Source organism: Haliaeetus albicilla, chromosome 12, assembly GCF_947461875.1.
Source record: "Haliaeetus albicilla chromosome 12, bHalAlb1.1, whole genome shotgun sequence".
Taxonomy (NCBI): Eukaryota; Metazoa; Chordata; class Aves; order Accipitriformes; family Accipitridae; genus Haliaeetus; species Haliaeetus albicilla.
The window spans coordinates 33,906,114-33,928,161 of NC_091494.1; the positions used below are offsets into that span (position 1 = coordinate 33,906,114).

General features: G+C 51.8%; 1 protein-coding gene across 5 annotated transcripts in view; it reads left to right on the top strand.

The window, feature by feature from the left end:
• Window positions 1–22,048, top strand: part of SEPTIN9 (septin 9) — a 144,003-nt gene that overhangs the window by 54,749 nt on the left and 67,206 nt on the right. Inside the window, exon 1 of one of the 5 annotated variants that reach the window (XM_069798951.1) lies at window positions 12,096–12,297. The exons of the other annotated variants lie outside the window; for them this stretch is intronic. Within the exon in view, the coding sequence (XP_069655052.1) occupies window positions 12,243–12,297 (55 nt within the window). The 5' untranslated portion in view covers window positions 12,096–12,242. Of the gene's footprint in view, window positions 1–12,095; window positions 12,298–22,048 lie in introns of those variants that run through there. 5 annotated transcript variants of the gene reach the window in all.

Consider the following 22,048-nt stretch of genomic DNA (forward strand, 5'->3'; position numbering starts at 1 on the left):
AAGATGTGATGCTGGCTTTTGGTGCTAGGATGTCTCCCGGCCTCTCTGCACTGAGAGACAGCAGGGCACAGATGTGTCCCCTGGATAGGGTGGAGAAATGGGTTTTCATGTCCAAGAGTTTGTTTCAAGGGGCCTCATCAAAGCTGCAAAACACTGAAGCTTTTAGCCACATCTGACCTGAGGGATGTACCCGTGCAACACCGCTGGTCTCCATCTGTGTATTAAACTCTGTGTTTAATGAGGACAGGACGGAGGTTTCACCAAAGAGCAGGACAGCACAGAACAGAGTGGAATTTGTGAGCGAGCCCTGCAATTCTGCCTGTGCTCCCACCTCACCTAAGTCCGTGGATATATAGAAGATAGATGAGGTGAGCAGATTTTGGTATGAATGTGGCTGGCAGCAGACACAGATCATGGATTAAACATGTGCATTGCAAGAAAGGGGCTTTCTTGAGGCAGACAGAGAGGCCTGCTGTTGCCGTGCAGCCCTATTCATCTCCAGCTCTGATGCTAACATCATTATCAATGTGTTTATATGAAGCTTGGCTGCAAAATGGCCCATCGTCCTCAAGTTTTTTCAAGCAAGTCTGTAGTTTTACTAAATACTCCTTTTATTGTGCTGCCAGCGGCTCTCCCAGAGGCCAGTAAAGGAGGTGGCCTGTTTGGCCACAGTGATATCTGGACCGGAGGTTCAATTCCCGTGTGTCTTAAATCTGTCTGCAGACTGGCAAGCAACCAAGTGGGCGCCTCTTTCTCCAAGTAATTGACTGCTTATGTGCAAATCAGCCTCTAGCTGCTTCCACGATGCCTGGCTCACCAGAGTCACACAAGAGCATGCCTCTGCCCTCATGCTTGCAAACCTTGCTGAGTACCGGGGCTGTGCAGGGAATGGTGAGGATGGAGACAGCCCAGCCCTGCTTCTGCATCGGGCCACCATCCTTGGCTCCGAGCAAGCACCCAGGCCTGCTCTGGACCATTAGCATTTCTCTGCAGTGTATGAAATAGCTGTCCATCTTTCAGCTGGCAGGAAACGCTCTCCCAAGTTACAGGCAAGCGTTGTGGAGAAGACTTGTTTGGAAACCACCTACAGAAGTGGAGCTGGAGCTGCAGATGAGATGCCCCTGGCAGGGGATGTGCAGACCTGCGGCCGGAGCTGGTGGCAACAGCATGCATCCGCAGAGTGATTAAGGGTCCTTCTTGTGGGAGGGTGTTGCTGATATGTCAAGGTACGTGTTTCTGCAGAGGAGTGCTCCCCAGGCACCTGGGCACTGGATTGAGGTAGCAGAGCAGTTTTATTTGACTCTCAGAAATGTCGTCTGGTCGTTAAACCAACCAAACTAGGGGTACTGTGGTGCAAGGGGAGGCTGGGGGGAGAAGGAAGGTATGTAAAGACACAGCTTAGGTCTGGCAGTTTATTCCCTTGTCTTAACATAAACACGGCTGTGTTGGTCTGCCCCGTGATTAGTTGTCTGGGAGTAACAATATCCCTTGAGTTTATAGACACTGCCAGTCCTTGCTGAACGAGAAGGGCTGATGCTTAATGCACGCAGCATTTTCCTCCTGTCATTCCTTTATAAGGAAAAACATTTCAGATTCTGTTTCTACCTTATTTTAACTTCTCCTAAACAAGGGCAGTTTAATTCTGTTGGTGGAACATGTAGTCCAATACTCCCTGACCTGGTGTAGCTATTACAGGCGCTAGCACTGCAAATTAAGATGAAGTATTAACAAAAAGTCAGCACGGTGAGGCTGAGCTCACCAGAGAGCATGCAAGGTGGGGTGGCAAGCCGACACAGCCTGCCTGGAGTCTGGAAATGGGAGAAGTGGTAACGGCAAGCGGGCACCGTATGAACTTCTCATTGCAGCACGGCTTGGTGTGATGGCAATGGCCACATCTTGTCAGAAGGGGAATTTGCCCTATTCCCCTTTTCCTGCTGGGCTTGACCGCAGGGGTTATGGGTGGAAATAGAGCACGGGCTGCGTGTGAGTGGAGACAACCCAGCCCTGTCTGACCCTGAGAGGGAGCAGACCCAGCTCTGCTCATTCAGGACATTGGGACTCTGCAGTCCTCATTTAGAAACCAAAGCGGCAGAGTTAATTGCTCAGCAGCCTGCAGCAAGATGCTTTGTACAACTGCCCAGGGAAGGGTTGTGTCCCACAGCTGATGGCAGCACAGATGCTGCTGAAGTGTCTCTGAGTTTCTCCCTATGCCAGGACCCCCAAACTCAGCCCATCTCCAGGGTTTCACTGTCCTGTTTGTTGGGGGATTGCTAGCGGAGAGTTTCTCTCCCCCTCGTACTGCTTGCTGGAAATCTCCTCCTCTCCTGCCTGGCTTGGTGCCGTCTCTCTCCATGGCTGGTGCTCTGCTCCTGGCATGCTTGCAGGCCCCTTTCCCATTTAGGGCAAATGCTGGATTGCCCCTGCTTTTGGCCTGCTTGCAGCACATCTCCCAGCTGATATTTTTTTTTTTTTTTTTTTGATCCTCTCTGTTTCTGGAGGCTGAAATCCCCAGCGTCCCCCCAGCTGTGTGTGCTGGCTGTGGCTCGTGCTGAGAGATGGCTCTTGGAAATCTGTGCTGGGGCGGGCGTGGATGGGGGGAAGCCCAAGTGTTGTTCCTCTCTGGATGCGGCTTGGTGTTGACAGTCTCTTCTAGCAGACAGGGTGAGCCTGAGGGTGGTGGTGACAGCGTCAGGTCCTTCCTGCAGCAATGATTTAATTTCAGCAGAAACAAGTGCCCTGCGGCAGGGAGCCTGCAGGCACGGGGCTGTGCATGGGCGAGAGCTGGGGCAGGCAGAAGTGGCTGAGCACGTGAAAGGGAGGGGAAGTCAAAGGAAATTCCCCTAAAAGCTTGCATGTTGAATCAGGTTTTTTTAATCCAGATTTTGAAATCAGCTGGGCAACTTCTGCATCTGTAGAAGAGGCTGAGTCTGTGTTAGCAGCGCTGGGTATCTGAGAGATGGTGGGGCGGGGAGCAAAGGCTGGCGTGCTGATGGGAGATCTGGTTAGAGGGGGGTTGTGGTTCCCTTTGCCCTGCCCTGTTTTTCCAGCAGGACAGGCGACTGGAGTCTGAGCGCCTGGGCTGCCTCTTGTGTTTGGGGTAGATCCCTTGAACACGCAGCTCTGGGTTCCTGCTTTAGTGCTGCCCAGCACAGCTCAGCCAGCTGGGAGCCTGGAGCCTGCCTAATTGTGCTGGGATCTGGTTAGCGGGGGATTACCTTGGTTGTGTCTTTTGTGTAAATCAAAGAGTTGTAATAAACTTCTCGAGAGGACAGTTTAATGAGATGTAAAAGCCAAGGCAGACCCTGCCCTTGCTGAAGGCAGCTGGTTCCTCCTTGGGTCCAGGCTGGCCCATCTCTTTCCCATTTGCACTCCCTGAGCCTAGCAGTTTGTTAACAGCATGGATCTTGCCTAATTTTATGTATGAGCCTGTGTTGGACCCGCCAAGCTCTCCTGGCAGCAGCAGTGCAGGCGGTGGAGCTGAGGGCATGGTTCCTCTGGCCAGACATTCACAGGGTGATGCCAGGGGCACCCAAATTTCCATCCACATGGAGACAGGAGCACATAGCCCACGGATTTTGGCAACGATGCCTGTTGACTTGTGTACCCTTCCCATCCCTGTGTGCTGGAGCTGGAGCAAAGGGGAAGCTGCCGGTGGTGCTCGGTGCTGCGTGGATGCTGACCGCCACACCTCAGCATCCCCCACTGGTGGATTTGCTGGCATTTGCCAAAGCCTTTCAAAGGAAAGGAAAATTGTGTTCATTCTTCCTCTCCTTCCTTTCCTCCTGCTCTTGTGTCCTCCTCCCGCTGTGCGGTGAGCTGCTGCGCTGTGTCCACTCTGCCCGGAGGAAGCCGAGTGGGTGTGGGGCTGCGGCTCCATCTGGGAATTGTTCTTATCAAACTGGTTTATGTCAAAAAGGAATAATAATAATAATAAAACATTTGATGGTAAGCAGGGGGATCAGGAGGTACAGCTGCTCCCGAGGCCTGACCTGCAGCTCATGGCACTTCCTGAGCCTTTACGGAGAGTTTTAGGGTCTTTGTGCTGCAGCAGATTTTGTTGCATGCCTGAAATATCTCAGAGGAGCAGGGAGAAACAACTGGGGGCTGGCGCAGGGAGCGCGAGCTGCTGGAAATGTCTCTCTGAGAAGCAGGGGAGAAGTATAAGAAAAGCAAGTTTCCTGCCATGAGCTGGTATATTTATGACTGGAAAGATTTGGGTTGAAAAGGTCGTGAGCAGGCGGCTGAGAGAGCAGCAGAGGCAGTGGCTGTAAGAGCTGCTTTCCCGGCTCACGCCCCGCTCTGCAGCAGGGACGGGAGGGTCCCGTGGGGGTCCGGTGGTCCCATGTGACGGGAGAGGGATGGTGAGCACCAGAGGGGTGAAGGACAGTGCCAAAGGCAGCTGGGATGTGCGTGGGGACGTGGGATGGAGTGGGATTTGCGCCCGTGGGGCTGCTGTGGGGATGGGCTCGGCATGGGGAGTCCACGCTGTGCCTGCCTCCTCCGCTTGTTGTGCGGGGATGGAGTTTCCAGCCCTGCCTTGGACACCACGTGAAAATGAGACGTGCACATCTGGAAGCGGAGTGCATGCGCGTAGTGCTGCCAGTTTATTCCTGCAAATTCTCCCTAATTAGGGACTGCTGGGAAGTTTGCAGTAATGGAAATGGTCTCTTTCTGAGGGGTTCAATGTTCTGGATGACCCTCGCCTCCCCTTTTTCCCCCTGCAACTACCATAGGCGTGCATGTGGTAGGAATGGAGGGGGGAGGTCTTCCCTGCCTCGAGGTCCAGGCATTGCAGTTTCTTCTGGAGTCAGATGCACCCTCAGCCACGCGGGAAGGCTTTGCAATGGAAACGTGCTGTGCCATGTGTGTGTTAAACTCATTAGAGGATGAGCAAGGTTTCTGAAGCCTCTCGTTTCTGTTTAAAATATCTGTGCTGTCACGCAATGTTGTTTTTTGTGCCTATTTGGTCTTAATATTAAAATGCACTAATTAATAATTAATATTTTTAAAAAGAATTAAAGTAATTAAGCTGGTTTTCTGCTTGGATCCTAAACTGCACCTCCAAGTTTCTTAGGAAAGTCTGACCTGAAACTAAATGAGAAGAACAAGGGTATGAGACTAAGTTTGTTTTAACTGCGTGAGGTTCAGGCAGATGCAGTTCCTGATCCTCTTTCCATTTCCTTCCCCTGCAAGCGTCCCCCGCCGTTTAATCAACACCAGGGAGTTGTGCTTCCTTTCCCTTCCCTCCCAGGCACGGGGGCTGCCAGCCCACTCCGCCGGTGCGGTGGGGACCCCCCCCCCCAGCCCCCCTGCCCTCCTGGGGGCACTGGGACAGCTGGGTCTGCACTTGGCTGGGGCTGGGCCGATGAGCCTGGCCTGGACTCGGGACAGTGTTTCCCTTTCCAGGCTGTCGGCATGCACAATAACCGGAATCGCCAGCTTGGCGTGAAACGCTTCAAGCTGGGCTCCAGCACCGGCGTGATGGAGCCCACAGTGAGCTCGTCCCGTCCGTACAGATCACCGGGCAAATTGGTTGTTGGAGTTGATGAGGCTTGGAGTGCATAGGAGGGTGTTTGTGGGGAGCAGAGCTGTGCCCTCCCAGCTCAGCCATGTGCCGCTGGATCCGAGCATGGTGGGTGCTAACCCGCAGCATTCTTCCTGCTGGCAGGCAGTGGGACCGAGTGCCTGGTTTGAATCCCACCTTAGCACTGGTGTAAACCCAGGGTGACTTCGTCGGTCCCCATGGAGGCAGGGGAGGTGTTAGGGACCATCAAGGATTTGTACACATGGGGCGCAGGAAAGACTTATCTGCGTTTTCAGATTAGCAGGGTGAGAGGATGGATATTGGTCCTCTGCTTGCCCTGCTCAGCATAACCGCGCGCAATGCATTCCCTTATCCTGTTTGAGAACAAGCTGGTACCTGCTCTGCACACTGACTTAATGGGGTTAAACCTAAGATGAAGTTAAGCCTGCATCTTCTTCACAGCTCTCTCTCTACTGGAGGTGGGGGAGAAGAAGCTGCAGGGACCTTGTGTCTGTGGTTGTTCCTCCACCCGTCCAGCTCCAATGGGGCGCCTCAGCTCCAGGGCTGTCCCAGAACACCAAGTTTGCTGTTTCTCCTGTTTGTGCAGTAAACATCTGAGAAGCTGTAGGCTCGGGGACCGTCGTCTTCCCCATGTCACATTGTATTTCCTATGAGCAGCTGTGCCCCACCTTGAAACCTGTTTGGTGCTTTGCCCCCTTGATTTCACAGCAGTCCTTTTATATCTGCCATCACTAGCTGTTAAAATCTTCTCATTTTCAGCTCTTATTGACCTGTTTGTACCATAACCGTGTTTGGATTTGGATTGGGGTTTTTTTTGTTCCCTTGGCAACGGTGATCTTCGCCTGCAGCAGCTGTCCCCTGTGGTGCATCTGTGTGCAATGCTTCTAGCAGTCCCATCCATCCCCTCCCCACCTTCATTTCTGCTTGTTCTTACTGATGCTGGGTAGCCAGGATGACTCAAGACGGAGCACTAGTGACTTCTGCTTTGCTGCTGAAAGTATCTAATTTACTATGTTTTAGGAGGGCGCTTGCTTTAACTGCGTGGCATCGGAGGCTTGCGGTCATGCTGGGACCCACCGATGAGGTGAGGTCCTTCACACTGATGTGCTTTTCATGAGCAAAGACTTTATTAAAAGCCCTTTGGGTACTGACCTTCTGCATTCTTCCAGATTTCATCCTATTTCTGTTATCCAGTCTTCAAAGTTATCTGACCCTTTCTGTGCAGTACCCTGGCTTTGCATTTGTAACAGGGGCTATGTAGCTCTGTGGCACTAAGGGATGAGATCTGGCCATGTTTCCTTCATCAAGAAAATCAGTTAATTATCCAGAAATCTCAAATCAGCAAACCTATTTTGAATTTTTTAAACTTTTCCCATGATCTTAGTTTCCTTGCAAAGGAAAGGAAGTGTGACTAGCACTGAAGTGTGGCCGTCCTTGCTTTTATTTCCTACTCCTTTGGAAGCAGGAAGAGCTTGAAGTCTTGGGAAAGAGCCTTTTTTGGTGACGGTTCCCGTGTAATCAGCAGGGCTGGAATCATGCCGTCATCTACATGAAAGCATGGGCAGAGGTGATGGGAACTGCGCCTCCGCTTTTCCTTCCAGAGTCCCCCCCTGTCCCCAGCCAGTAACACTGGCACCTCCCAAGGAGCCAGGGTCCAGATTTGGCACTGCTCACCACCGCAGCCACGTCTGGTCCTACGACTTCCCAGCTCGCTGTCTCTGAGTGATGGCTGTTACATGCCTCAGTTTCCCCACCTGTAATATGGAGATCATTGCACCTCTTCCTGGTGGATTTGGAAGCAAAAATGTTTTTTTGGACAGAAGCACAAGAATTCAGAAGGTGCAGGGAGTGGAGAAGGGGAAAGGAATTGCAACAGCTTTTTTTTTGGCTTAGAAGAGGTGTGACTCGCCATTCCTTCACCTTCAAAATCTGCCTTGTCTGGATTGTTATACATCTGTTTCTACCTGTTACCCTGCATTGGTGCTGCCCATCTGACAACAGCCGAGTGCATGGTGCAGCCAGTGCTGCCTTGCACTTTGGCTTGAAGCAATGCCGTGGGGATGTTAGACCTCTGCAGATGTTGGGGGTTGGTGTCGCATGTTGCAAGAGCCTCCACCCACGTCCTGCACCTACCCAGAAAGGCCGGGAAGGATGTTTCATCTGTGATCAGCAGCAAGAAAAGATATTTGGACTCTCAATAGAAACATTAGGTGGTTAATAATAATATTTAGCTGCTCCTACATAGTCCTTTTGGTCAGTAAGTCTCAAAGCATTTTATAGAAGAGACCAGAATCAATAAAGAGTTTTGTTTTCTAATTAAAAGAAGAGGAGGAAAGGGAAGATGCTGTGGATGAATTACCTGCTTTTGCATACAAGAGAATTTAAGATTCAGGTAGCCGCAATGACTCATGCCACCTAGTCTAACCGAGCCTGACGCTCATGACTGCAGCAGATTGTGAGACTGGTAAGAGCTTTGTGGGTTCAGAAAAACCTCGACTTGTGGGAGGAAGAAAATCTGCCTGAAAAACTGCATTCTTAGCAGCTTGCAAGGAAACTGTAAGGTGCTGTTTAAAATGCGTGTGGATAGGAAAGTCCCTTTTCTGCCTTAGCCTGTCTTGATAAGGGATCTTCTAATGGTGATACCTACCATCTCCTTGGGTCCCCCCATGCTTATGTCAGGGCAGAGGCAGTGACCAGCACTGGCTGCTTCTGGAGGAGGTTATGCTGTGATGTGGAGAAACCCTTGAGATACATCACTGCCTGGAGGGCAGGAGAGCCCAGGGAGAAGGTACCTAGGGGACCAGAGTCAAGGTTTCTTGCATCTGCCAGGTATCATGGCATCAAGCTAGTTTTAGATTGGTATCGATAACTAAGTGATCAGCAGATTTTACAGACTGCCTTTTCTGGGGCAGGAAATCACTTCTAGGCCAACAAATCAACTTTGCAGGAAGTTTATTGCTCATCTGAAGAGCAGAGCAATGCTGAAAGAAAAAGGGCTGGGCAGTCAGTGCCCTCGGTGGCCTGGCTTAGTAAGGAAACAAGAAATATTTCCATTGTAATGTAATACAGCAAAGAAAGTAATTTACTTAAACCTCTCCCGCAGCCAGTGGTTTGCAGAACAGGGATGGTGTCTTGGACAGTAGTTGCTGTGTAAAGTATCCTGAAGGTCTCAGCTGAGCAGGAGCTCGAGATGAGTCCTCTGATACAATAAAAACAGTTAGTGAGACCCTTGGTTGTGTACAGAAGGGGAGCAGCAAGCAACGAAAGAGAGGTTATCTGCTCTCTTGCTTTTGAAAAGTGAGTTCTCTCTCTTTATTAAAATCAAAATAAAAATCTAATAACAAATGCTTGTGAAATGTTGGGAGAAGGGAGCAGGAAAGCCAGATAAGTGACTACGGGACCAAAGAAAGTACCTGGCAGGAAGGACCGAAGGAGCAGAACCTAATTAGTTTATCAAAGGGAATGCAGGTGACGTGATCAGTGTGGGAGATCTTTCATCAGGAGAAGGCTCAGGGTCCTTAATCTCCTCAATCTACCAGACAAGGGCAAAGCAGGGCCTGTGCCGAAACTGCATTTGGATAAGCAGTACGACACACACACGCTTGTGCTATGCTGATGGGGAGCCCCAGAAACAAATTCCAGGGGAGGTGATGGATTCTCCATCTCTCTGGGATGGGTGCTCAGCTTCCCAGGGTTGCCTGCCTTTCTAGAAGAATTGTTTAGCTAAACACAAGCTTTTGAGTTCAGGATGCAGGTAGAAAACCAGATGAAATGGTGTTTAGTTGTTATGTGCAGACTGGACAAGTGAATGATTTTTTTGGTCTTATGCTCTTGTAAAGCCATGGCTCTGACCGTGGCTAAATCAGAGAAGGGTGCAAGAGAAAGGGTCCAGGAGAGAGGAAGGATGAGCTGATCTCCCTGGAGGAAAGCTTGCTCCTTCTCTACGAGCAGGCGCTTGGTTTGTGTGCTGTGGGGTGAGCTGTTTACATACCTTCCTGCTTTAAATATTTACTATTAGAGCTCTGGATATTCTTGTTATTCTTTAGTTGCTATAGTTTTCCATCTTCCTCTCCCCCTCTCAGTGCCTTAGGTGCACATGGGTGCAATATTAACCAGCTGGTTTTAATGAAAATGAACTCCTACTTATAGTCCGGATATTTTATTTCACACTTCTTGGGGCTCTCCTCTAGGCCTGTTGATTTGCTAAACTTTTATTAGATCCAGGATGATAACACTGTCTTTGCTTAGGAAATGCAGAGTAGCCCAGGGAACTGGGACAAAATGAAACCACCTCAAACTCTTCTGCTGAAGAGCTTTGAGCTTCTTCACCAGCTTCATGGGACCGGTGGACGTCATCGTGACACTCACTACGCACAATCCATCAAACAACAGGGGTTTTTCTAGTGGTTTACTACTTCTTGCCTCTGGTTGACCTCAAAAATGGGGTCCCCATCACAGTGCCCCACCGATCCCCATGTGACCTAGTTCAGAGAGTGCCACCAAACACCAAGTGGTGCATCCGACACTGTATCTTATGGGGTTTGCAAGGGAGGAGACTCTGAACATCAAAAAAAGTGCTCGGTCCTTCCTGAGATTGATCCTATCGCTACTTTTTAATCTTTTTTACAATATCAATTTTTAGTTTGTCTTGCCTTGTTCATTTTTTTTCTCCCCCTTTAAACCCATTCTACAACCTTGCAATGAGAGCACACCGGGGAGTTAAAACGCTTAACAGCCTTCCTAAAAGACTGAGCTAGGTTCTGCTCCTCCAGCAAGGGAGTCATGGACAGGTTTTTAACAAAGTAGCTTTTTTCTTGCTCAGTAACTAAGGTTAATTATTGACAGCTACATTTTTACCTGCTTGAAATGGATTGCGGATGTGACCTGCATATGAGCACTTCAGAAAAATAAAGCCACGTTATTTTGAAAATCAGTGCTGGTGCAGGCCAGCCAGTGTGTGATGCTGTGCAATGTGGCAATTGCCACTGCTGCCTGCAGTGTGTGGATGCTCCCTGCGTGTGTGGATGTGGGGACGGCCGGGACCCGACACCAGGGCGCTGAGCCCAGCGGCACGAGAGCCGCAGGTCTGTGTTCATTCCCATTCTCTAAGGCATCGGGAAGAGGTAACGGTGTTCAGGCAGTGGGGCTGCCAGGGAGATGTGCACCAGTGGCTTTACTGGCGGCGTGTTGCATGGGGAGGCATATACATTTCCATACTGCGATTGCAGAGGGATGCAGAGCCTGTTCCTCTCTGCACTGTTGTGATGTGTTGGTTTCTGATGTCGCTAGGAGTGCAAGAGATGAAAGAGCTGCTCTCTGTGGAAGGGGAGGAAACCCACTGTATCTACCTTAAAATACCACACTTCTGTTTTAAAGGTGTGTTCTCAAGACTATTTAAGCAGTTCTCATGTTTTAAAGTAATCCCTTTCCTTGGATTAAAACCTTAAGCTATTAACAGCATGGAAAACCTGGAACTTCTTGAGTCTGGGAAATTGGTGCCCTTGGTTTCATTTTCTGGTTCACATACACTCTTGGGGAGTCTGTGGTGTTTGCAGACTTTGGAAGTGTAAAATTAAAAGCGTGACATAAGTGGTGAAGCATGTACTTTCTGCAGTACCAGACGGTAACAGTACTACTGTTTTGCATAATTTTTCATTATGGTTCACCCAAAGTGGACTAAAACCCCAGCCCATTAATTCTTCTTTTCCTACTGATGTGCCTGGACACATTTCAGTGAGTATCATCACTTTTAAATGATGCTACTAAAACACAGGGTGGGGAGGATAAAAAGAGGGTCAAGAGGGCAGGATCTGAATCAACATGGGAAGGGAGAAACATCAGATAACGAGCAGAGAGACGCACAAACCGAGAGGGCGTGAGAGGTGGAGAGAAGGCAGCAGTGCTGCGCAAGGGGCTGGTGTCGATGGCCAGAGCTGGCCCTTGCCTCGCTGGCTCTGGCCGGAGAGGAGCGAGCTGCGGCAGCGCGGGGCTCAGCACAGGCGTGCCCGGCCGCGCGCTCGGCTTTGGGCCAGGTTTTGCAGCCTCTTCTGCTGCTTCGGTGGTGGTTTTCCAGAGCTGGCTGCAGAAGCGGCTTGGATTTGGTAGCGATGGGTGCTAGCTAGCGCTCTGGTTTGATTTTGAGAAATTATAAAAACAGAGGAGGGTGGCCGAGTTGCCCCTTTCCGAAGAAGGGCAAATCGAAAAGGGTTACGGGGGCTTGAGGACATCGGCGGTGTAACCCCCCCCGTTTGGGCTGGTGCCATCCCTTTCGTGGGCCATCTTTGGGTTGTCACCCAAGCTTGTTACCTCCGTGACCGCGGGGGGAGGATGCGGGACAAGCTCGACTCTGCAAGATGCTGCTCCCCCCCCCCCACCCCACCACCACCCGGGTCCCGCCTGGCCTCCGCGGGTGCCCCCCTTCCACCCACCCGAGGCGGTTGCGGGGGATCCGCGGAGGGGCCGGCGCGGGGGCGGCGTGACGGGCGTGGGGAGCAGCCAGTGCGCGGCGAGGGGGCCGGGCCGAGCCGGGCCGGGCTGGGCTGGGCCGGGCCGGTCGGCATGGCAGGCTGCCCGCCGGCGCGGGGGGCGGCCGCAGCCGCTCGCCCTCCGCCATTCATTCGGCCTCAGGCGGCGGCGGCTGCGCGTACCCGCCCGCCCGCGCCCCGCAGAGCCGGGGGGCAGCGCCCCGCGCCCCGCCATGGCCGACCCGGCCGTCAACGCCCACCTGGAGGGCATCATCTCCGACTTCGAAGGTGGGTGGCCCCGGGGTGCGGCTCTGTGTGTGTGTGTCTGGGGGGGTGCTGCTTTTTGGGGGGCTAAACCGGGGAAAAAGCGGCAGAAGTTGCCGCCGGGCCGGGCTGGGCAGCTCGGAGCCGCCCGCGCCCCTCACAGGCACCGGGCTGGGGGGGGGGGGGAGGCGGCGGCGGAGCGGGGCTGAGACCCCCCCCCCGCCTCTCCCCGCCGCTGCCGCCCCGGCGGTGCCCGGGGTGTGGGGGGGTCTGGTCTCTGCCGGGGCCCCGCCGCGGGTGGCACCCTCCCGGGTGCCCGAGGGCGGCCGGCGGGCAGCCCCCATCCCCCGGCAGCCGCCGGAGCCGGGGAGGGGTGGTCGTCGGTGCTGCCGCCGGGCTGCGGGGTCTTTTGTTCGGAGCGGCGTTGCGCCCGGGGTGTTATCTGCTCAGGCAGGATCTTACGGGATGTTTTTCCTTTCCTGCCTTTCCTATGTGGATTTTTAGCTGGAAACACACGCCTGACAAAACTAAAAGTCTGGGAAACTCCAGGCACCGGCCCCCTCTGTCGACTCCCAGATTTTGAATGCAAACATAGCCCTAGAGTAGCTGGGAGGTGGATAGCGAACCCAAGTTTCAAATATGTCCATAGCGGGAGCTGCCCGCCCTAGAAAGCTTTGCAGTTGTCCGGTGGCAGAGCTCCAGTTGCCCGACAGCGTTGCCTTGCTCTCCGATGGAGTATCTTCTTGCAATCCCCTTGGCGTGCAGACAGAGATAGCTTCTCCCCGGGCGTCTGTGGCTCTTGCCCGGTATGCTGGCTTTTTTAGGCAAGAAAATAAGCTAGCAGAGAAGCGTGCTGCTGCCAGATGGGTATGAGAGTTAAAGACGGGCAGAAGAGAGGTGGGGGGATTTGTCTGAAGCAGGCGTTGAGAGATCGGCTCAGGGGAGCTCATCTGCCTAAGCCGAGTTTTGGAAGAGCAGCTCCATCCCTACACACGCTCACGTCCTGGCAGTGACCCAAACTGAGCTTCGTGCAGTGGTTTCTAGAAAAAAAAAAAAAACAACCCCAAAAAACTGAGAAATAGTGGAGATCTGGGGGCTGCGGTGAAAAATTATCCAGGGGCTGCGCGTGTATAGCTATAGGCTGGGACGACTTCACTGCCTCCTGGTGAATCCAGCCTTGCCTTTGGGAAGGAACACTGTGGTGTTTTTCCTGCTGGGGAGCTGAGGAAGCTGAGAGCGCAAGGGTTCCTCTTCCAGGTCAGGCAGGAAACGGGTGGCAGAGCTGGGGTCTCTGCAGCCCTCCTCGTAAGGTTTAGCCACATTCACGTTCTCTTTTTCTAGCCCCTGGTCTTTCTTCAGCTAAAGTTGGGAGCAGAGGGCTTAGCAGGAGGCTGAGGGAAGTCAAATCCCGTAGGACGAGTGGGACTAACAAGTGTTGGGACAGAGAGAGCAACCCGAACACACCATCAGTTTGGCACTCGGGGTTCAACGGCGCCTTTGTAACTGTCCTTCAGGGACTCATGAGCTTCCCCACCGCAGGGCTCCCGAGTGCTGATGTAATTACAGCCTTTCCTCTCGCCTGCCCCAATTGCATTTAAATCTCTGAAGAATGAGTAATTCCCAACTTGGATATGATAAAGGCTCTGCTGTGAGCCCCGGGGCTGCTTGTTTGGGCTGTGTGTGCTCCTCAGTGGCACCGAGCTGCTCCGCAGTGCGATTTTTTTTTTCTTTTTTTTTTTTTTTTTTTTTTCAGTCTATAGAGTGCTTTATACTTCCTGCCTATGCAGAGGGAGAGGCTGGGGAAAGCTCTGTGTATCTGCAGCCAAGAGGTCTGGCCTTGCCCTTGAGCAGGGATCTAGGCTACTGTTTCACAATTTAATTAGTTTTCTGGGTTGCATAGCAGCTTCCCAAGAACACGGCAATTAATTTCTAGCCTGTAGGGCAGGAGATGCAGTGTTCGTGTCTGCTGGGTGGGTGTCTCGGCCCCAGGCAGCCGGTGGCCAAGCAGGAAAGATCAGCCAAAAATACCACGGAGCAGAAACACCAGATCGCCCGGCAGCCAGAGCCCTCTTTGTTCTTGCCGGTCACACGCTGCTTGCCCTCCCGAATCACCCTGGTTGTTCCTGCCTGCTTTCCTCGTAGCATCTCTGCCTGCTTTCCTTGTAGCCTCCTTCCTTGGCCTAGGACCGGCAGGTTTCTTGTACCTGCTGGGTTGCAGAAGGCAGGGAGGGCTTCTGCAAGGCTGTGGGCTGCTGGTGTGGGAGCTGCCAGCCTCTGTGAGCCCGTGGAGGATGCAAGGGCCCTTTGGGAGGGAGAAGGAGTACGAGATACTCAGTTCCAGTTTAGTTTCCAAAGCAAAGCGACATGTGAGAGGGAAATACAGCACAGCGGAGTGTGTTCTTCCTTGTGCCTGATGATGCGATGGGGGTGGTCGCATCAAGGCAGCAGTATGTGTGTCCACCTCGCATCGAGCCAGCACATCTTGTGGGGAGGGCGCTAACCCTGCTTATTTGACTGGCAAGATCTTCCTTGTCTCCAATGAGGGAGAGCGCTATTAGGTCTGTGGTTTGCCAGGATTTACAGAGCATAACAGTTCTGCCCTGGGTTTATAGATTTTGGCAGGTTGTCGGAAGCGTGGCTGGTTCAGCTGTGGTTGCGGCAGCGCTTCCCAAGCTCATCTCTGCCTCGGAGGGGGCTGTGGGTCGCTCAGCATCCCGGGGTCTCAGACACGGACCCATGAGTGGCAGGGAAGGGAACCTGTAGCAGTAAATCAACCTGGGTGGTGGGATGCTTGTGCAGTGCGTTAACGTTGCGTAAACCCCAAACCATCCTGATTCTGTTCGGGTTGGGTGATATGGGAATGTGGGTGTCTGTGATGTTCGACTGTGGAGAGGGGTGGATGTTCCCGCTCACGGCTTTGGTTGGTTGTAATGACGCCCAAAGATAACTCTGCAACATGGTACTCGTCTTCCTGCTAAGGATTTAAAGCACTGTGCACTCATGATCTACTGCCTGGTAGTAAGACAGAAGAGATCTCTCTGGCTCCTTATCCTGGTGGGATGTGGCTGCTGCCGAGCAGAGTCCCAGGGGTAACAGAGACGCATTTTTGCTGGCAATAGCTGACGGTGAGTTGGCAGCAGTGATGCTGAGTGCTCTTTGCTTTTGCCAGTACTGTCCGTCACAACCAGATTCGTTTCCTCGTAATGTTGAAACACCTAATGTCACAACCGCTGCAAGCTGAGAACGATGGTAAATGCCGAGTGAGGCTGTAAGTGTGTAGAGTGGCAGGGTGGTGTGGTGTGGTTCAGTGTGATATCTGGAGCTAGAGCCTGGAGGGGATACAGGCTTGCAGCTTTGCTCTGGCAGAAACCATGAGACAGCCTTCGTTGATGGTTCTTAATCCCCGATTTTCTCGTTCCCCATAGCCCAGCTCCCTTGGGGAGTGTGTGCTCGCTGGTGGCCGAGCCTTGGCAGCGCTGTGGTCTGAGCGGTTGTGTGCTGCGTGGAGCTGGACACTGAGGGCAGAGAGCCTCCAGCTCTGCCAGGACATGTCAGTGCTGATAGAAAGGCTTCTCTGGTTATTTGTTTGGTTTTTTTTTCTTCCCCGCGATTGGACACTTTCCTTATAGACACACACTTCTTGCACTGCCCAATGCAGGGTATTTCTAGTATTTCAGTCACAGACTTTGTCTCAATGAGGTACTGACTTGTGCTGAGTTACGTCCTGGTTTTAAGGATCAATAAAGACAAAAAAACCATCAGCCAGGTTGTTTTCAGGAGGAGGCCATATTAGAAATAGGCCTTTTTATGTGCATGAATGTCATGGGCTCATCCTTAAAATTTACTTGAGCAAATGCCCGGAATGTCTCTGGGACACGTGGCCATGGTGCATCCCCTGGGCTGCTTGGGGCTGGCATGCCTGCTGCCTGCTGCCGTGGGGAGCAGCTGCTGCCGGCGTGCTGCGGATGCTGGGACTCAACCCTGCTGCTAATATTAGCAGGAACGTGCTAGAGGGATGGTTGCGATGTTATGTGGGTGATGTGGCTTGAATTCAGTATGGTGAAAAGCCCCGGAGAGGGGATGTGCTTTGTGTTTGCATAAGCATCTCAGTTAGATTCAGGGTCTCTCCTGTAAGCCCTGCCTAAGGGTTTGCAGGATGAGTGCTCGCCTGGGCTTACGTGCATGGGAGTGGGCTGGGAGTCTGGGTGTGTGACTAATGGTCCCACGTGTGCAGAGGTTCAATGCCTGGAAAAGGAAATGCAAAAAGATCTTTCAGGTTATATCTCAGATCATCTCAACCCTAGGAGTGAAGCAAAACTCCTGAATGTCAATTGCTGGATTTCCTGGGCTGTCCCAAAAAGATTGTACTGCAACTAGTCTCTTCTGGTACTCTTCATCACCAGCCCAGCATGGGTAGAGCTAGTGTCGCTATCCCAGCTGATCAATGTAGTGTACTGCTCTGAGACATAAAGTCACCTCTGATATCCTCAAAGGCGAGCTTTACAGGCACTTCAGAGATTTTTCTCTTTTTCCACTCTTCCTATCTAAGTTTCTGAATCTGAGACAAAAGGATGGGGTGGATGGGAGTTTTCTGCCAAATCAGCGTGTGGTAGGAGAGGCAGGAGCTGGGGGAAGGCGCCTGTGGGAAGGCAAGAGTTGTGTCATCCCCAGCAGAAGTTGTATCTTCCCCTGTAGATCTGGCCTTTCATGTGCAGAGTGGAAAAATCGTATCTGCCTGGTTACAGCAGCTGAGACCTGCCATTGAGGGTTGTTTTTTTCCCTATGTATATTTAGTTCCTTGGGAATAAAAAGGTTGTGAGGGAGTGGGAAAGGGAAGAACAGGACGTGGATCTTTCTGTCCACGTGAGCTGGGCTCTGGGGATAGCCTCTGGCCCCAGTTAGGATGTAGGATCATCCAAAGGTCGTTGTTTTTAGTCATCTTATGCAAGGAGGGCTAGGCTACATGTCCTTGGGGATGGGCAACCACTGCAGCATTGAGCAGAGTGTCCTTGGCTCTGTGTCAGCACGGAGGGTTTCCAGTGTTGGCTGGTATGGGTGAGCTTTTGCTGTCCATTTAAGATCAGTCTTGGGCAAAGTGAGCACAGTGTTGCGCTAATCATAAAGAAACCTTTCAAAAGTGGCTGGGTGGGAAGGGACAGAGAGCGGATGAATCTTTACACCAGGGCCAGGGCAGCTACTTTGGCTGTGCAAGTGTACTGCTGGTGCCTGGAGGTAAGTCAGTGTTTGGAATATATACACTGTGCTGGCTCTTCCAAGTACTTGCCAGTCTCTGGGATCTTGGTAACGTCTTTCCCTTAGTAAAAGGCTCACCTAAAATATAATCATTCTCCTGCTTTGCTTATTGCCTTTTGGTGGTTTATGTCAGTGGAGTGCGTAGGAGGTGCCTCTAGAACACGTTGGGTCATGCCTAATAGATTTGAGTGACCATGTCTACGTCTCTTGGCCAATGCATGCCAGCAAACCTGCTGCTAAGTGAGAGTTCTGGCACCTTCGAGTGTCCTGTGGCCTCACTGTCTGGGTGCTGGTTTAATTTCTGCTTTGCAGCCCTTCCTTGCAGGGAGCTGCTCAGCCCATTTTCCCAGGAGCCAGGACCCAGACAGCAGCCGCAAAAGCCTGGACTGGGACTTGTCATAAATCCAAAGACAATAGTGGAGACTTCAGAGCCCATAATCACTCCAGATATTCATGTTTCTGACTCTGATATTTGATATTTAAGGCAATGTCTTTTTGCAGGACCATTACGCAGGCTCTTTGCCTCTCCCAAACTCCCTCCCTCCTCCTACTGCAGTGAGCTCTGGCACCTTCGTGGTCTTTAGAGGTGGGACATGGAGGCAACGAGCCAAGTGAACGTAAATCCTGGTTAAGCTTGTTTGAAGCCTGTAAAATGAGTCGATGGGTCTGAGTCCAGTTCCTGATGGGGATGTGCCAGTTTGGTTAGGGTCAGTGTCCATCAGGGGAACTCTTCATGGGGCAGGGGTGGGCTGTCATGCCCTTCAGCACAGGGCTAGGGTTGTGTCCTGGCCACCTCTCGTGTCGTACCTGCAGGGTATCGTTTAGTCCTGGTACCCCTCTGCTTTAGTCATGAAGGCATCAGCAGTTTGTACCCGTCTGCTGTGCCGGTGCTGGTGTGGGAGAGCCCTCCTCACTCCCTTCCCTGCTGTGCAAATGGTGCTGGTGAGGAGTAGCCCTTGGGCAACGAAGGGGTTTATTGTTACCCTCAACTTATTCTGAAAAGCTGCCCCCAGATTAATGAGAGCTCTTATCTCCTGATGGCTGTGACTCAGGCTTTTACCGTGATTGCTTTTGTGAGGTTGCTGAACAGAGCTCAGCACTTGGGTCTCCTGGGGACACCTTCGGAGCGGTGACCCAGGTGCAGGGTCTGTCCGAGCTGGCTCTTGGCTGGTTTGCGTGCCAGAAGGTGAGACATCATGGGTGTCAGGGTGGTCTGTCCCCCTGCATCCTCCAGCGCTGCAGCAGATGCCCTGTTGCTGGCACCCAAGTTAGGGCAAGTTGGGGTGGGTTGCCTGGCTGTAGGCACCGCTGACGTCAGGCAGCCTCCCATGGATTGCAGGGCAGGGGGCACTGTGACCACATCGGTCAGCGCCGCCATCCTCCCAGCAGTAGGGGTGGCAGTTTGAGTAAGCATCACAAAATTGTATGGCCCCTTGCTGCTGGTGAGTTGGGTGCTCTCCACCTTGTCCCAGCCCTGGGAGTCAAGGCAGGGGTTAGTGGTGAGGGCATCAGCACACAGCATCATGCTGGCACTGGTCTGCTGGACTAGTTTGGGAGGGAAGAAGCATGGTGAGGACTGGGGTTGGGACTTCAGTCTTTCTTTCATCTGGTCATTGGAAGTGCAAATATGAGGAAATGTGAAAAGGATGGATTTTGATTTTTATTTTTTAAAGCGTGTTTAGTTTACCAGGGAGGAGAAAGGAGGAGGGTTCTGCTCTCTGCCAGCCATCAAGGACGTTTGGACAACTGCTCACATTGTGGTGCTGGGTGTCCCCTCCAACAGAGATGCCAGAGCTGGCCCCAATGGCATCAGCAATCAGCAGGTGGCACAGGCAGGGCTAGTGGGCAGCACTGTGGGCCTGAATGGCTCCTGGGTCCCTTCTTAAGTCACTTTTACTAATTTACCCTTTTCTGTAGCTTTTTAACCAGTGTGTTGCAACACCACCCATCAGTGTCTTCTCAAGCGGAGACTTAATCACTTAATGATTTAATCACCTAGTCCCTGCCAGCCACGGAGGCTGGTCGCCCACCTGAGTCACTCTCCACATCCATGTGCTGGGAGTCGTGACTCATGAGGATGGTGTCTGGGTGCTTATGGCTTCCTACACCCTGTGTGGTACCAGCACTGAAGCTGGTAACACAGGGCAGTCTGGGGTCTGCAAGACCATCTGCATCATGCTTTTGCCTTGTGGGTAATAATTTTGAGGTGTTTTAGAAATATTAGTGAACCAAACCAAATCTGCAGTCCCCTGGGAGGCGCAGAGAAGATTTATTTCTCTCCTCCCCTTATGAAAGGAAACTGGAGCACAGACCTGAGGCAAAAGCTGCAGAGAGCCTGTGGCAGAGCCAGTAATGCAATCTGCTGGGCTGGATACCCTGTATTTTATGTAATTTTCTGTACAAGTATGAAATAAATATAAGGGACGTAAAATATACTGGTCTGATCTGGAAGCATTTTGCTGAGGGTTAATGGTTATATAAACCAAAGTGTAATGGAAAGTCAAAGCTAAAACCTTTCTAGAACTGCATTATAGGGACTTGAAATCTGGGATTTTGAATTAATCTGAATGTGGATTTTATTTTTTTCTATTCTTAGTCCCAACTTTGCTTTTGCATGTTCATTTCTGGTAATTGAGGGGTTTGCTGCATCAGTCTCAGTCCGTTTTGTAGCTTACTGCTTGTGAGTGAAATGCTGCCTGAAAAACCCTGGTTAATGTCAGAGCCCTGAACTTGCATTTATCCCCAGATTTTCTGCATAACTCAGCTTTTGGTACTGTTTGCACAGTTCAGGAAAGTTCTGCATATTGACAGCACGTTGCTAGCGTTATCTTCTACACGCGATTTGTGTCAGACCACGCAATCTATTGCAACTTCTTTTGAATGCTGTTTGTAAAGTCAGAAAAAGAATTTATTTGTGCATAAACCATTCATAACCTGACCCAGGACAGCGTGAGAGTCAGGCTACAACAGGAGATTGTCATTATATGTGTTTATATATGTGTATTTATATGTATGTATTGCAACAAGGTTGGTTTATTGATAAAGAAAAGTGTGAAACCTCCTGGCATAAGCACAGGGAGGGGATCCAGCAACCCTGATTTCTCTCTCACATTGGATGACTGGTAGCTTAGGGAAAGGTGCTTTTAAATTGTCCCCTGCCTTCATTACTCCAGATGTAAGAGGGGATCTGAATTTCTCAGGCTGTTTTGAAGCTGTTAGTGTACTCGCAAAGTTCCACCAGTGTGTGTAGCATTGCTTGCTGCCCGCACTGCCAGTGAATTCCCCATCTCAGCCCCACATTTTTGACCCCACTGAGGGGCTCAGTGCAGCTGGGAGCACCTTGTTGTTGAGGATGGGATAGAGATATCCTGCTCTGGCCCTGCAGCAGGGGTGCAGCTCCCTTCCCCTTCTGCTGTGGGACCTTTAGGTTTAATATACAGTGTATGGACACCCTATAGATACATGAAGAACATCCTACTTGTCCCTGTAACTGAGCCTTTCGTTCACTAAAATGCCTCCACTTCTGTTATGGATGGCAGCAGCTATTCAACAGCATCACGAACGGTAGGTTCGGATAAGCCAAACCCAGGTGGCCCCACGGTAACGTGGGTGAACATGCTCTTTGCACTTGAGCGGGGCCAGAAAACTGCCGTGAGCATCCTGCTGCCTGGTGACAGGGGTCTGGGAAGCTTTAAGGGCCGTGAGCGGTTAATGCTGTGTTGGGTTTCTAAGGGCTCCTTGAAAGATGAGACCTGCAGCCTCCCCCTCTTTCCTCCTTGGGAACAGGAGGTGACCATCTGGTAGCAGTTTAGAGAAAGTCAGCGCTCTCAAACGGTACCATTGTATCATGTGAAATAACGGGGCGCCTGACTGCCCTAGTCCCATAAGGCTCTTATGTGTCAAAAAAACCAAGAAAAGCTTTCCGTGCTTAAGCAAGCAAGCAAATGTAACCCCTGGGTTACGGAGACCACATGAGGGGCAGAGGATGTTTAATGGGAAGCAGTTGGGCACGGCGGCCGCGGTAGAGCCCAAGGCTCCGGTTGCGAAGCAGGTCCCGAAGGAGCCAGCATCCCTCGCTGTTTATTTTGGTCTCCTCCTGAGCTCTGTGCATAGAGGTTTCCTTGTATAAAGCATCCCCTCGACTGTTACTTGGGTATTCTGTTTAAAAAGGGAAGAAAGAAGGAGCAGATGTTCATTCGTTGACCCCCCCCCAGGTCCCATGGGGAGCCCAGAGCTGGGCTGCGGAGCAGGATAAGCCGAGGTGGATGGTGTGTTGTGTAACGTTGGCACTTCCCACTGGGAGATGTGGAGCCCTTGGGCAGGAGCCAGAGCCCTTCACAGCATCTGAGAACCCTCGGCTTGGCTGGGACCCCCAAGGAGGGACTCGCCTTCTGGGAGAGGAGCGTGTAGATAGGAGGCCCTGGCCATTCCACTGGCTTGTGACTTCTCTGGAAAACTCTTGGCTGTCATATGAGCTACTGGGATTTGAACCAGACCTCTGCCCTCTCTTCCCAATTTGCAA